This window comes from Lytechinus pictus, chromosome 3 (assembly GCF_037042905.1).
Source record: "Lytechinus pictus isolate F3 Inbred chromosome 3, Lp3.0, whole genome shotgun sequence".
In the NCBI taxonomy this organism is placed as follows: Eukaryota; Metazoa; Echinodermata; class Echinoidea; order Temnopleuroida; family Toxopneustidae; genus Lytechinus; species Lytechinus pictus.
This window is the reverse complement of record NC_087247.1, coordinates 58,400,032-58,417,695: the sequence shown is the minus strand read 5'-3', so window position 1 is coordinate 58,417,695 and position 17,664 is coordinate 58,400,032. Positions and strand designations below refer to the sequence as shown.

The 17,664-nt window shown below is 32.9% G+C and overlaps 1 protein-coding gene across 1 annotated transcript; it reads left to right on the top strand.

The window, feature by feature from the left end:
• The first annotated feature begins 4,590 nt into the window (after window positions 1-4,590).
• LOC129256906 (metalloproteinase inhibitor 3-like) lies at window positions 4,591-17,068 on the top strand. Its single transcript, XM_054895125.2, has 4 exons — window positions 4,591-4,789; window positions 5,246-5,450; window positions 12,760-12,884; window positions 14,739-17,068. The coding sequence occupies exons 1-4, from the start codon at window positions 4,649-4,651 to the stop codon at window positions 14,952-14,954; spliced, it is 687 nt and encodes a 228-aa protein (XP_054751100.1). The 5' UTR covers window positions 4,591-4,648; the 3' UTR covers window positions 14,955-17,068.
• Window positions 17,069-17,664: the final 596 nt, after the last annotated feature.

Here is a 17,664-nt window from a genome sequence, read left to right as displayed (position 1 = left end):
CTACAAACATATATGATTAGAGAATGATTGTTATCTCCAAAAGTATTGAGGGAGGAAAGAGGGGGTGAATATGTATTGCATCCAAAGACCTATCTAAATGCTGAATTCTTCCATGACATAACTTATCAAGATGACTGAAGACTTACTGTAATGGATATGAATTCATACCTTTGCTTTAACAGACTTATGAAAAGGACTTTATCTCTTTTCTTATCTTTCACACAATTTGGAGTCAAAATTTACCTAGCGAACTGTTCTTTTCAACCAAATGTCATCATATTCCTGATCTGTAATCAGATCTGACAATCTGCACATTGGAAAATGGAGTTCCGTTGGGGAGGATAAAACTTGGCATGGGTGCATTCTATTCCACAGCAACTCTGATCATACACTCCAACACCAACAAATATTTACTCAATTTGAGATGTAATGACCTTATTTCCTTCTTGACTTCAGGCTATAAACATATATCAAATATTCCATCTTATTGATAGATTTTTCTAACTAGAATCGTGCAGAAACACACTCACTATAAATTAGACTTTTGTTTTTAGTATCAATTTCTTTTAAGCATTCACATTTCTGTTGGGAGTTGAAAAATAACACTACATGATATAGCTGAATAGTTTTAAGAGATCAAATAACATAAAATAATTTACAGGTCAATGTCAGAGATAGAAGAACGTATAATATCTGTATAGAGTGAAAACAAGCAACTTCAATATGTATTTATATAGTCATTTTACAACTCAACACGAATCAATAACAGATTTGTTTATTTATCATGTCAAAGATATTGAATTTATTTGAACATCAGTGATCGCCATGTCATGAACATGTCATAGATGTACTTGGATAGTATATTGTTGCTCGGTGTAGGATAAATAAAGAAACTTTCTGGGATAGAATAAGCAGGAAATTTGCACAAACACTTTCACCTGTAAACTTGGCTACCTATGGATTCTAAAAGGAAGCATGAAAATCATGTTAGATTTTAATCTCCTCTATGTTCTAATTTCTCTATACTGTCATTATTCCTGTGACAAAATGTGATTCTATTTTTTGGCATGGCAAGAAAACATAATTCAACAATGTTTTGCAAGTACTTTAAATGTTATGAATGCCACATAACTACCTTGTCAATATTTCTTCTCCAATTCTTATTTTACAAAATAAACTCATAATTTTCAAAATTTGTTAAATGATTGACTCTCTCTCTCTCTCTGCTTTTCAGCAAATTTCTAAATTACCACTTATTAAGGTATCAAAAGAGACCAGGAAAGAAATAGAGTGGGACAGAGAACACCTAAAACTTTCCATCTTACCATTTGGTTTGAGTTGATTGGTAAACCTTTAATGATTTCATTTGTTTAATGAAAAACCCAGAATAGAGTTTTAATGAGGAACCGGTGGTAGTGCTAGTGGTGGAGGGTATTTTTAACATGACATTTGGGTTTATTACCACGCGTTGAGAGAGGGAAGGGCTGCTCTAACACCCACATCATCATAATCATGTCAATAGACCTGTTCACATATAAAGAACTTATTTCCTGATTATCAGGAGATCAAGCATGGGGAAAGTGATATTGACAGATAAAAATAATGACAAATTATTTTCAAATGGAGAATGAAGTTAAATCCAATATAATGTGATTCTATGAGGGTATGAAGAAAAATTATTAAAATATTACAGAATAGGATTTCAGATTTTGTAACATTATGTGGTTTAGATTAAGGGGTTAAAAAATTATCAATGGAGATAGTGTGTAATGTACCTTTTGCTTTTTTGTGTGCATTTGTTTAAAATATCTTCAGAATATGAACAGACCATTATTATAACTATGCAGACTCCCACTCAAACTTTCTATTTTATAGCTTCACCCTCCTTACAGTGTGGTTTGAAAGGAATTTAAAGATACCTAATAAACGAGGGGTTGACAGTTATCAGACAAATATAATTCAATAAATTAATCATCACTTTAAATCACTTTATTTGGTCAAGCGGAATGATAGTTAGGGTGCTGATGTCACAATTGACGTCATTAAAGGAAATGGAAAAGTAGCAGGCATTTGTTTTATTACATTTATTTCTTGATATATATGGGTTTTTTTCCACAAAGCACATTAACATATGTCATCAATAAGCTAATAAATTATTGCTTTATGAAGAAGGATCAGATCAAAAGCATTGAAACAGAAAACAAATATTGATTCATTTATGATTGGCATGAAACTTTTTTATTTATCTTATATCATTTACTTCTCACACTTCACAATAAGAACTTGCATGACTTTGAAGAATGGAATCTCACTTGAAAGACGGTTAGTCTTTACCCTTTGCAACATTACCAAGATTCTAATAACAATAAGGCATGGAAATGGTAATGATTCAGTTTATCATCATGAAATCTATGTCCTTTATGGTGCAAAGTACTTTCCATAGGATACAAGATTTGACAGCTTTTCCCCAGATCATTCTGTTATTAATGGGGCTAATATAATTTCATAAATTATGCCTTACAACCAATGTGTCAGAAGTGAATGAGGCAATGACATGCATCAACATTATACAGTAATATCAAGTTGTACCAAATCGTGTTGGAAGTTGTATTATAAAATTGTGGAAAAGGATGTAGCCAATAGCAAGTGTATATGCAAATCATGTGTTAATACTTTACTACTAAACTTTTTCAGCCTCAAATTGTTTGGCACAACACTGTACAGTTTTGATGCATCACGTTACCTCTGGCCCTTAAAAACTGAGGTGTCATGATTTTTTTGTTCAAAGAAGAAAGGGGAAGAATGTTTATGTACATACTTAAAGAGTGTATCACACTGGCTATGCTTAACAGAAAGCTGATGTGGCGTCATCAGTGCGATCCAAAGGACATTTTGAGAAATTTTACACTACAAATTTATAGTGCCGAATTTCGTTAATTTATAAAACAAATAATGCACTGGTTTGATTTTGTAAAGTGGCGATGCATGCATTTTAGGTAGTCACAATTCAATTCACTTTATTCACATCCATTAAAAAATATACAACATACAATATTATATGAACAATAAGAAACAATCAATACATAAACAAATCAATATAATTACAAATATAAAGAGTAGCACCAACATGCAGTGGATGTAGGGGATTGGCAAAGGCCAAAGACCTATCGAGGCCAATCCCCCTTGGTTCCGCGCATACATACATACAGAAAACCCAATAACAATCCAAGTATGTTGTGTCATGCAAGACCTGATGAGGACATTTCCATCCTCTCTTTTGACTACTAACAATGATTAGTCATTTATTGTCACAATTATCTTAGTTACAAGGATATATTGTTAGGTGAAAATGCTTTTCATCATGAAATATTATTCAATATCCAAGTTTTGGCAGCTCACACACCACAATGAAATGAAAGTCAGGAAGAAATTGAAATTCAACTGAGGTTTCTTATATGACAATAGTGGTGGTATCTCCTTCAAAAGGGAAATCGAACCCAGCATTTACCCTAAGAATGAAGTCTGCATATTAAAAACATATGGCATGGTATTTAAATGACCAGAATAATTTTCTTTTGCTACATATGATCATCAATTGAGGAAACCTGACTGAAACTCATGATTAAGCCACAAAAAGATAAGCCTGTTAAGTGGTATACAATCCTATGAGTAAACTTCCTATATTTAATTTATCTCCATTTTGTCTTGAAATACCAGGAAGTGATAAAATCACTCCTAATATCCAAAGAGAGAGTAAAGTTCAACAATGTGAACAAAGACAAAGAAGTCAAAGGATAATCGAGAAAACTGAAAGGAAAGGAAGACACCACATGTTTCACATTTATATCCTAAAGATGACATCTTGGAACACATCATTCTTAACCATCTCACGGGATATGTCCATAAAAGTCCTCATAAAGAGTATATTAGATATTTCTATACATGTAACATATATGTGCCACAAAGGCATTGTATCTAGCAACTGTTTTCAGGACATTTAAGCTCTCCAGGTCAGAAGTTTATTTCTATACTCTGATAGTTTCAATTATTATATTACATGTATGAGCTGGCTGAACCTAAAATCTGAATTAACCTATAATAATCATAATAATCTGTCCCCATTTCATACATAAGAAATAAATAATACATTAACTAAATACAGTTTAAATACTTACCTACTGCAATCTGTATCATATTAATTATGCCTGCAGTTTACAGCTCTGTTCTTGTATTTCCTTTTATTTGTGGTATTGATAGAAAATCTTATACCAAACCTTACATACATTTAGTGTTCATGTCTGTCAGTGGTGACATTCATAATAATTTTCAATTTTATTGCTCTGGCTTTGATACAGCTGGTGATAAGCATTTAAAGGAATAAATTCATGCATGTACCCATTACCTCACCTGGGTGGGGTGTGGCAAATGTATATTAATGTCTTGCCAAAAGACATTAGGGCCATGGCTGTAAAAAAGTGCCCAATAGGGACCGTAATTGGGACACATGTATATCCAATTCATAGAATTGCAAGTACTAGATTTAAATCAAACTTCATTTATTTACATGAAGTTTTTTATTTATTTAACAGTTATTAGAGCCAGAGTTACAACCAAGGAACTGATATATCCTGAGCCACAACCAGAACCAATGGCTGAATCCTCATCATTCAGTGAAGTTTCCTTCTCAGATTCTGATTGGGGTATTGATAATGAAGGACCAATCTTGGAACAGAGTGAAAGTTTACTGGCTGCTTCATTGAATCTGGCTGCTATGCCAAGATTACCTCAGGTAAAGACCTCAAAAATCTCACAAGTTTTTAAGTATATCTGGCTTGATTTCCTTTCTTTGATACTGTTCGAGTGTTGAGGGAGAGAAGTTTATAAATAATTAATTGTTGCAAACCTTGTAGCTCATTCATCCTTATTATAAAGCATATTTCAAAATCACATAACTAATAGAACACAGTTACTAATCATTCTGGGAAATATCAGTTTGGACCATCATACTTCAGAGAAAATCTGTCACATAACTCATCCAAATTGACTGCAACAGTTTTTCATGTACTGCCGTTCTCAATTTGTTTGAAATATATCTATAATGGAAAAAATTATTTCAATCAAATGACACAATTTATATATCTTTATGCAACACCTTTTAAGTCAATTAAATGAATTTGAAAATGAATACTGTCCATCACTTTTTGGGCATTTCTTGAAATATATATATATTTTTTTCTTTTTATAGGTGCGAGTGCCTGCTGGTCTTGAGGTGCCTAAGTACATGGAGGAGAATCGACCAATCAAATTGGAATATACCGTCAAGGTTGAAAAGATCTATAAAGGAGATGATCTACTGATGCCCAAGTCTATTGCTAAGATTGCTTCAGCAGCCATTGATGCAGCATGCGGAGTCACAGACTTAGAAGTGGGACAGGTCTACATTTTAGCAGGTATGTATTGTCATTACCCCAAAATTAGGTCATCATATGTACTCTGGATGCAAATTTAAGGCTCTTCAGGGCTGATAGAAAGAGTAAATAGTGATAAACATGAACAAGGAATTGCTAACATTAGCTGGTATCCTCATAAGAATTATTAATTTATTTTATGGTTAAAATTGTATCACATTACATCACAACAGAAGACTAAACTCACTAAATTCACAGATTAGAACTATTCAAAATCATCATCTAATTCTTGGAATTTACTTTAAAAGGTGGAATATCTAGGACATAACACTTGATGTTAATGTCAAACATTTAATAGCCAATGTGATAGCACCATGATGGATTTAATCTGATTTCTGTAGGTAATTAATGAATTCATGCAAATGTTACAACTGTTCCTCTTGTAACTGATTCAATCTGGGATTCAGAAATTTGAAAAACTTCCATAATAATCTCATATCTACATAAGATATCTAATTCTCAGATAAGGCAGATATTTTCATTCATTAGGAGAGTTATTTTAGGCACATGTTTTGTAATGCTGATGACATGTGACATTTATTTTCAATTTAGTCTTACCCGATGTCTTTCACTCTATAGGGAGTTTTTATTATAACATAATGTATAATAATAATGGTATCTTTAATTTCCTTTGATTGTACATCAATGAACATACATTGTGCTCACCACACAAGCATACAAAACTTTCAAAGAAAATCAGCTTCAGTCTGTAATCAAATCCCTCAAAATGTACACACAATCTTACAAAGATTTATCTACTCATCTAACCACACAGCAAAAAACTTTCTTGTCCTACATTAAGAGATCATTGACACTCATTCCGCGATTACCTTGTGCTTTAATAGCCTGCACTAAATATACACCGGAATAAATGGGTTAAGAATTCTATTGTTTGTGATCATTAGTTTTCCCTCTGGTAAGCAAGGATAGCTTGAAGCTGGTATGAAGGGAGGATGATAGTGATGGTGAGTCCAGACCAGTTATCCCTCAGATGATGGATGGGGACTCTACAATGGTATGCCCATGACATTTAAAACCACTTAACCAAGACCAACTTTCTGAGGTGTTACGTCCAAATCTATTCAGAAGTAGAGATTGGTTGGGAGGGGGAGAATGAGGAAGGGCAAGGGTGGGTATGGATGACCACATGAGATAATCAACAGGGAGGGGGTTAGGTCATAGGGGGTGATGCTATTGTATCCTCCATCATAATTATCAATAAAGCCACATCATATTAAGAAAGTTTAATAATCACATAATATAACAATCATGGTTTTTTTCCATTTTATAAAAGGTGTAGTTACTCCTACCTCCGGGCTCAATACCATAGTATAAAGTTGACTGGTTAAAAAGGCTTATAGGAGATAAAATGCACGGTATTCAGAAAGTTAAATCCTTTACTCCTTTCCCACTAAATGGGTACCAATGAAATCATCCTAATTTAAAAAGTGATCACAGTTTTTATTTTAAATAAACACAATATCATAAATTTTCAAGCTTATGTTCTTGTAGCTGTACTACTGTCCTTTAATCAAATATTAATGAAGTACAACATAGAGTGATGCGCATGGCTGAGGGGCACATACCAATACAGTCAGATCGTATGCATTTCTGAAATGTAAATATGGCATTTGCAGATGATGATGATGGTGTATCGGTCTGAAAGTGCATGAACCCTTGTTAGTCCATTTATTTCTTTCTATCTCTCTCATGCAATCCCCTTGTAGCTCTTCCTTTCCCTCTCTCCATTTCTCTATATCCTATCAGTTCAATAACCATTTGAATTATTCCCAATCCCCATCCTTTGATCTCTAAACTATCCATCTATATGGCCATTAACAAGTTGAAAAGTTTTTAAAATGGAAGTATCTCAAATGCGACTATCATTAATAACACCACACTAAGGGAATTCGTTAGATGAAATAGAAGACTAAGTAGTTTTGTTGTATTTGTGGCACTACAAAGCACTTACAATAAAGTAGAAAGTGAATAGAGGGCAGTGAATTATTATTTTCATAATTATGTTATTTACTATTTTATCTACATTTTCTTTTGGAATAAAATTCCTTATATTTTCACAATCTAACTAAGGGCATCTGAGGTGGTACAGACCTTGTAGGTCTCTAACACTAAGAGGAGAATCAGGCATATTGAAAAGACATGAAAATTCTGGTACCTTCGTTTAGAATCAATCAACTAGCCAGGGTTATTCTTTTATATAAGATTCCTAATCCGTCATCTTGCCATCATCCTCAGTGTCCTACTTCATTGGAGACGGTCAGAGAAGCGTACAAACTTCCGTTATTTGACCTTTCTTGTGGCTGGTGTCGAGATATCTCTCCTCATATTTGAACTGAGCTTTAAGAATGTAGATGTCTGTCCAATATTGTAAACTAATAAAAGAAGAAATTTGGATCAAATTTTTAAAAAATCTGCATTTTTGGTAAAGTTGATTATGAATTGATTATATCTGCAAAGAGGTTCTCTAAATTCAATTATGAAATTCATCAATTAATATGACACCTAAATAGATCCTTGTCATTTGATTGATTGTTTGATCTTCGGACTTTGAAACAGAGGGTCGTGGGTTCGAATCCCAGCCATGGCATAATTTCCTTCAGCAAGAAACTGATCCACAATGTGCTGCACTCAACCCAGGTGAGGTAAATGGGTACCGGTAGGAAGTAATTCCTTAAAAAGCTGTGTGCGCTATGAACGCCTAGCTTAGCCGGGTAATATAGGAGCGCCTTGAGCAACTAACAAGGTGGATATGTGCGCAATATAAATACCCTATATTATTATTATTATTGATATCGATCATACAGCCCATTTTACAATTATCATCATGCAGCTTTAGATCTATTTGTTGGGCAGTTTTGGATTCAAACGATTTTGTCCCTTGCACGCTCACTGACACCAACGACACTACAAATAAAATCACTGGTGTTTGCAGGTGTATTACATACATGTATGCATCAATCAACAGATAGCGCTTGCTTAGCTGTGCTGCATGCACGCAAAATCTTCTCCAAATCAAACCAAATTCAATGTCAAATGACAAGGATATTTGTCATATAAATTAAACAATGAATATTTTTTTCATTCAGTGAAAGATAAGTGATCCATTTTTCAAATTAAGAAAAGGTGGAAAAATTGATATAAATGGAATATGGGCCACCATACAGTACATACCCTTCTGCAGGAAAAAGGCAAACCACTCTTAATGGGGGAAAACATTCTGAGAAAAAAAGGCTTGACTGGACACTGGCTAGACAGGAAAGGGATTTAATCGGTCTTCATCGCTAAGCATTAAGTAAGAGAATTTGTTTAAAAACATCACATAATTAAAAGCTTCCCTTTAACCTAAAGATAAAATAATAATTGGAGAGGAGTGATTTAATATTCATTTCAAGGGGAAAAATACAATAAATGTCTACTGATGACCCCAAACATCTACTAAGGTTTATTTCAGATGCAACAATATATCCTACAATGAAAGAAATTGTAAAATTACCTGACTAATTACAACAATGAATGAAGCCAAACCAAAATCCTTCTTTAAAACCTTAAATGAAAGTGTGCTGATATGATATGAAAGATGACAGAAAACATTACTAAAGCAAAGTTTTGAATGGTTAAGATACTGACTCTCCTTAAAAATTTTGTTAACACAATCAGTTCTTTTTAAAGACCATATTCACATCAATAAAGAGTAAATCAACTTATTCTGGCATATTTAAGAATTTATTAGATCTGCTTTAAATAATTCCGGATCAAAAGGACTAGTCTACATCACTTATTTTTGAGAAAATTATTTCTTTTCTTCATTAAATTGCACTACTTTTTGACTGAGTGAGCTGATGATCCCTGATAATCTCATGCAAGTTAAGCAGCAAATGTGTTCTTTCTTATCCTCTTGTTTTCTCTATATCATAGCCCATTAAGCTAAGAGCTGCAGCTCATCTTTCAATATATCATTTATCTCTCTGGCTCATGGAACTGGTTCAGAATCCAGCAGTCAAAGGGCTCAAAATCCAGTGGTCTTAAAATTCAAAATGAAAACAAGATATAGGCCCGTATTCTGAAGTCAGGTTTAACTTAGACCATGGTCTAACTCTGTACTAAAATTATGGGAAGCCAAAAGTGTCAAATTTTTTAATAAGTTGTATGTTTCTTATGTTTACTGTGCTCTTTCCTGATTCATCAATGTAGAAGACAATCATCCATGTTTCCTTATAGACAATAATGAATGATTTGAGAGCCAAATGAGCTGAAATATGATGTCTCTGCTGCTAGTAATTTATGTAACAATTGTCTAGCCATACTTAAACCACAACTTTAAACCTCAGTTTAAGTTAAACCCGACTTCAGAATACAGGCCCAATGGCCCGAATTCACAAAGGTGGTTTTTGCAGAAACCATGGTTTCAACCATGGGTTTTACTGATTTTGCGATTCACAAAGGTGGTTTCAAATGAAACCATGGTTTCAACCGTGGGTTTTTGTCATGATTTTGAGTCAACTGTTTTAGGTGGTTTCAAACTGTGGGTTTTAGAAACCATGGTTTCTGAAAAACCATGGTTCTAAAACCCACGGTTTCTAAAAACCATGGTTTCAAACGAAACCACCTTTGTGAATTCGGGCCATAGAGTTTTAAAAATATCTTGATCTGACTGGAGGAGCTAAATTTTCCCCCCAAAAAAACATTCCTAAATTACAGAACCTTTAATTAATATTTTCTTAGAACTTTTATGCAATATTCTTGGTTCCAAAAGACAGTTGATTAATTACATCTAGTCTTATATGAAAATGTACCTTTAACAAGAGGTCTGCTATCTTTACAACATTCCATCTTCCTATTTGTAAACCAGCTGCACCCTCCTAATCATGATGTCTCATAAATTTCCTCTCTCATGGTGTCAAGTTTACTTCATGCAGAATGTGATAACCGATAAATCAAGAATGCCCCAAGAAAAATTACACTTACTAAAAAACATCAGTTAACACAATGAAGAAGGGTTTTAAAAAATAAAATATTTCAAATATTCAAAATTTAAATAGTGTTAGTAATTATTCATTAAAATAAATGTACATTTTATATCTGAGCCAATAAAAGTTCTCTTTTAAGTCCTCAATAACTATTGTGGGGAAAATACATTAATTCTTAGTCTTACAGAATAAAAGATGATTGAGGCTTTTTAATTTTACAAAGATGATTGGGGAGTAACTAAAAGTGACAATAAAAAGTAAACAGTCTGGTTGATTCTAGGTTTCTTGTTTCCCCTCTAAAATCCATTATAATTCAATTGACCTACCTATATTTCCTTTAATTTTTGTTCTTCCCCGGTTTAATTTTCTGCCATTCTCCATCCTCTATATCCCCCTCTCGCTCTCCTCTACCCCATCTCTCTTCACACAAAACACTATCTCAAACAGGAGGGATGGTCATTTCATCATCATGACCAGCTGTTCTTGATTGGATCATATTCATATCATAAACAGATGGTTACACCTCTCAAAAGATCTTGCTAAGAGGGAGAAAGAAAGAGAGGGAGATTGCCATCATGGTGCCTGCCAATTTGTCATTCTGTCATTTACTGAAAGAGTTTGGGAGAATTTAGAGAAGATATGAATTTAAAAATATGTTGCCTGATATAATGCTAATATCCCCCCCACCACCTCAGGAATAATAATAGAAATTATGACAATTATATCGCTCTGTGTCAGACAAATACAGCATGCATGTCAACATGCCCGATGATAATTAAAGTAATTACAAGATATTATGATTTTGTGCAGGACTTCACCCTGAAATAATAACGCTTCAAAAATGCACAAATTTGAGCTGTCAACGTTAAGACGCTTCTGAACTATCATCATTCTGACTTGCGCCACCATTTCTCATGAAGTCAAACAATAGAGTTGTAAAAGCTACTGCATCCTTATCCTTCTCTTCATAGAGGCAAGGGTTATGGATTTTGTATGCAGTAAATGTTACTGCATATGTCAGGTTCTACCGTAAATTCTTCACATGAAATATGTTTTATGAAACAATAGTATACTCATTTTTTTTTTATTAATTCAAAAATTAGAAATTAAATAACCTTTAGATTTATCCAAATCTTTATACAGGTTATAAAGATTTGTTACTAAAAGGTGAGCAAAAAGGTGGAAGAACATGAGATAAGACCATGACAAGAAACATGATCTTTATCAAAGTTCGAGCATATGGAAATAATTGAAGAATGGAGGATAATAATGATAATAATAAGAAGAATGTTTTATTTACTAAGGGTAGCCACTTCAGTTATAAACTGCTCTACTAGGGGGCCCTACATAACATAACATAACATATTGTTACCCTTATCCATTCTCATACGTCGAGCGCCAGACATAATGGCAAAAGGTCCCGTTTTTTAAGTCTATGGTATGACTCAGCCAGAGATCGAACCCACGTCCTCCCGTTCATGAGGGGAGTTCTCTACCAATAAACCACCATGAAAATGAATAGTTTCCAGTTTTATCTCAACTACAGATGACCTAGTACAGAAGTTCTTGCACCAAAGATCCAATCACATTTAGCTCCTTAATAATTTGTGACAAAATTTGATTTGATGATGCTACAAGCAAACTATATATTACTGACAACTGACGTATATATCAAAAAATTGATTAACAGCATACTGACATAAACTCATCAAAGCAAGAAGTAATCACATATGGGCATTTTCACGGTAACTGACATTACACGGCACAATTGCTTAAAAGCAAACTCCCATCATTTGTTGTTTTAGAGATAATCATACACACAATGAAAGGTGTGTAAAATTGTGCCGTGTAACGTTAGTTACCGTGAAAATGCCCATATACCAAGTTGATTGATATCTGGGCTAGTATACATGTATATCATTCTCTCCCAATGCTATAAATGCTTACACACTAAATGCATCTGACAAGTGATAACTCACAGGGAATCCCTTCATAGTTTTTATAATTACAAGTTAAATTCACCTTTAATAGAAAGGGCGTCGACCATAGGCATACCTGGCCGAAGAGCAAAGCTGACGTCATGCTCTCGGCTGCATTCTCTAGGCATAGAGCCAGAAATCCTCAGATCCTATATGTTACATGCAAATAAATACACTCAAAATATCATCTGGTCTATACAACAAAAGTTGACAATGATTAAAGGTAATCATTAGAATTCAGCCAGGGGACATTTAGTAACAGCTGGTAGAGACAAATTAATTATCAAATAGAGATATAATATTCATGAAAATTTTCTTTTGCAGGAACCTTTTACAATGCTGAGCTAAGAATTTCATCGTGCAACTGGAAGGAGGGATACAAGAACATTACAAAGAGACAAAGACAAGGAATCAAACACAACTACAAACTTCAATGTGGAAAATGTGAAGTAAGTGCTATTCCGCTTGACTATTCTTTGTAACAATTCAGTATATAAATATAAGAACAACTTTTTAAAAATCCATATTTTATTGTTCGAAATACATAAAAATAAATTTTTTTCAGAGTAAATTAAAGCAAGAGTGTCACTGGGGCGATTTTAATTCATTAAGGGCACCTTGGAGGTATAAATTGCACACAAGACTGGTTTATGAAAAAGCAACAATTTTTAATGTTTAAGTCAAATTTTAGTCATTCTTTTATTCATAATACTCAATTCCTAAAAGCCCAAGTACTACTTAGTACTTTTAATGGGCAACAATTTTAAGAGTCTTTAAATTGATATCATATCATTATAGATCCAGATCTATTGAGTTCTAAAAAGAAAAAAATATGCTTAAATCTAAGTGAGCTGGAAATCACCAAGACAAGTACAAGTGGGTCCGTGCATTTTGTAAAAAAAATACACCAGTCAACGATTCAATATCATGCTTATTTCGTAAATTACTTAGAAATTACTGCTTTTCTTCTAGAATGCTGATTTGTATAGACTAGCAGTTTGTGGTCATTTTGTTAAATTTTTATTAATTTTATTTGTGATTGTTAATACAACTGGAATGTATCTTTAAATCGCTATGATTGCACCTCTTACTGTTCATGGATAAACCACAATGTATTGATTCCATCACAAGAGGGAGTATGTCAACTTCTTGAACAGCCTCTATTGAGCTTTCACCCTCTGTCAACTGATAGTTCATAGGGAAGCCTATTGACATTCAACTACATCTTCCCTTGGGTTGAAAGAAAAAATAGCCTTATACACAGTATGTAAGCATCCTGCATTGCTATACCTGCCAGATATTAAAATGAAATATTACCAAAAAGTCAGTGATAATTAACAGCTCTTATTCAGAGAGACAAAATAAAATTTCATGAGAGTTGATTTTGAGCTGAAAATGTACGATCTTTAAATTACATGTTCAGTCGGATGAATAAATGAATTAACTGATCAATTAACTAATAATTTTATACAACGCCAACAACCCAATGAACGTAAACATGACTTAATGTACAGTAATTTCATAAGCTGGCAAATGGAACCAGAAATGGAACAAGTGCTGGTTGAGCCTAGTTGAGAAAAGTACAGGTGGCTAAATGTGGCACGTTGTGGTCTTGATATCCTGTGCAGGAGACACATGATACAATGTCAGTAAGAAAGACAGATTATCCAGGGACTAGGAGGAAGTCATTCTTAATGATACACTAATTATATCCTGACCTTAATCCATGGGGAATCTATTCTGAAACCTTATCGCTCATCAACAATCATAAAGCTGTCATGAGATTTCAGTTTTTAGGTGGGTGGGGGTGGGGGAAAATGACAGATATATTCTGTTGACATGAATATACTTTTTAAATCTTTATAAAAAAATTGTATGTCTCCTGTGGAGAGACACATATGTCTTTTTAGCTCTCAAGGGATATAATATTCTTCATCACACTAATGGGGAATTCTCTTAGTCCTTACCCTCCTTGTTTGCAGAGATTTACACCTATACTAGCAATGGGTGCTATATCAAAGTTTTCAAGCAATCAATTTGTATTGTCAGACAAGTAAATTAACGTCATATATTCCAATGTTAACCCTTCAACAAGCATGAAATATAAAGGACGAAGTAGGGAATATTGAAATTGGTATTAAAATTCTAAGAACTACCATAAAAAATCCACTTGTCATAACTTTACAGATAAGTGCCGCAATCCAAGGATGTTATTTTATTTCAGAGTGAAGAACTAAATCCTATTATCAAATAAGTTTATCAAGCATGAGAACCATTAAATTCATATTTGTTTCTTTCGTCAGATTTCACCTTGCTACGGTCGTTACTGCCCGACTGAACCTGTACCAGGTGTGTGTATGTGGGACTTGGCTCACCTTAGGGATGATTGTGAGAGTGAATATGCTTACTGCTCACCAGATGCAAGTGGACAGTGTTTCTGGAATGGAAAGACAGACATGCGCCGATGCATGAGGAGACGAGCTAAGGGAAGGACACAGAGCAGAGGATTTATGCCATAAACCACCAACAGAGGGCACCCTCTTTTTACCCATCATGCCTGATTCTCTTCATCATGCTGGAGTGAAGTGCTCTTTGTGTACAATGTACATAATCTACTATTCATGGACACTCCCCTTTGAAGATTTCAGTGTTTGTCATCATCTCTAACAATCAACTTTTAAACTGTTAATTTCTTGATAATCATTAAATAAACCATTTTATTTTTGAGACACACACACACAAAATCAAAACTGGGAGATCGACAACCATTCAGAAAAAAAAATATTTGAATTATTTTTATGTGAAAAGTGCTAAAATTACCTGTCGTGAACTAGAACTAGAAGAGTGTGAACTCCTTGAAAGCATTAACACCCCTTTTTACCCTATTGTACATCATATTTCTAATTGCACAGAATAAATTAACATGGAATCAGTGAAAGACTTTTGGTTATTCTTTAACAAATTAAGGTACTGTATATTTTGTGAAAAGGTATTATTAGACTTTAAAGTATAGATGTCATAAATGTCATTTGATTTTTTTGTTGACTTGCTCTCAATCAAACAGACATAAAGAAAGGAAAAAAGGGTTTAATACAACTTTAAACGTAGCATGCTCATAATTTTTCTATACTACAATGATGTTCAACTTCAGAAAGGAATTCTCTTATTGGAAATTTCAAATTTATTTTTCATAACCCCTCATATTTTGGGGTTTAATCAAATATTAATCTACAAGATTTTTCACATTTTTATATTGATTTCTTAACATCAAAGTACAAGCATGGTCTTCCTAAAATAAAAGAAATGAGGTCTGAATGAAAATTCAGAAATATTTATGTTTTGTCAAGAATAAAAAGTTCTTTACATTATTATTAAACTTTAACTGAAATTATAATATGACTATAAGTTTATTTATATGATAACCATTTTATGAAGAACTGTAATAAAATGCTGTACAAAACTATTAGCATATACACTCTAAAAACAAAATAAGAAAGACATCATTTTAGAACCAATCATTATGTTGAATAAGGAACAAAAGGTGGTAATACCTTTTTTTAGTTTAAAAAGAAATTTATACTTTTAGGCCATTTTATATGATGATTTCACATTTAATTTTTAGAGTGTGTGGGTATAATGTTAAATCTCATTTTAACCAATATCTTCCTATCTGATATTCAAATGTAGGCCTACTTCAAATAAAGAAGAAAAAAAAATCAAATGTTAGTATTAATTAAAATTTATTGAACAGTGTGAATATAAACAAAGGCTGCCTCTGCTGTTGTTCTTCCTTTTGATGTCTACTTTTTGTTGTAAATATTACTTATTTTATTTCTTTGGTATGTTTATTGAATATTCTTTTGATGTAAATCACAGTGTTTCGTTCATCTAGAGTATAATTTTTTGTCTTCCATAAAACTGTTCAGTCTTTGATTAATGCAAAATTGATTGCAAGAAAAACAAGAAGAATTTAACGAGCTGATGAGCATCATATGAAAGGTAGTACATGTATATATTCTAAATAATTTGTGATGTTCATAGTAATGTGTATATTTCATATGAATAACCACCATTTAAAAAAAACCAGTGTGTACATTGTATATCATGATAGGATAAATAGCTCTCATCTTCATGTGCTAATTTAAAAAAAATGATCAAAGCTAAAAGTGAAAAACAAAATAGAATTTATTTGGCTGAATGATCATCTTGTATAAATTATACTTCATCTCTTCATACCTACCTCTATCGACCTCTGTGAAAATTAAGGAAAACCCTTTTTAGTTGTCTTATTCTTCAAATGTGTTGCTTTTCCTTTTCCTGTTTGTGCACATCTCCAATTTTGAATGCATATTCTATGTTATTCACTCATATACTTTTAAGAATAATATTCATATTTATAACAATAGAATGAGCTAATTCAATCTGGTTGGCATTTATTAAGATAGTAAGAGGCAAGTTAATATATATTTCTTATTAACCCCAGAGAACTGATAAGTGGATTATATATGTGAAAATGGCTGAATTTCATTGAATGTTTTGCCAAGTAACCAATGTGTCTATATTTGTCTCATTCAACTTTGTCAATGTCTTGCTTGCTCTAAAAATATTCAATTAAACTAAATGTTCTTTGATAGATCTTCATCGCCTTCGTGTTCCTTTCTTTCCACATTGTATTTGTAGACCAAGAACAAATAATATCAAAACTTCATTCAGGTTGGTGTTACATACAACCATTCACAAGTTACACACAGCTTATCATGTGATTGCTGATATGTTATCAGGTGGTATATATCAGATTCTCAATCATATTGATTCAACAGTTAAAGTTGAAATCTGATCATCTGGAATAAAATTCATGTTGTTAACAAACACCTGAATCCAAAGATTATTGTTTGGAAAATTATGATTAGTAAATTTACTATCAAAGTTACAATGGAAAAAATAATGGTATAAACATATTCATGGTTGCATGAATATAAATGAAAGTGCTGATCCACGACTTATTGATATAATAATTTTGGCACTGTTCATTTAATTTTGATGAAATTAGAAGTGTGTTGTTTTGTTAATTTCACTCCATCCATTAAAATTATCTTATTCACTGTTTACATATACATATTCAAATTTGGGGATATTAGGAAAGGGTTAGTGATTGCCCCCACTTAATTTAATAACCTGCTTGGCAATATCTAGCAAATTTTTAACAGTACTACTGGAGATCAATAAGAG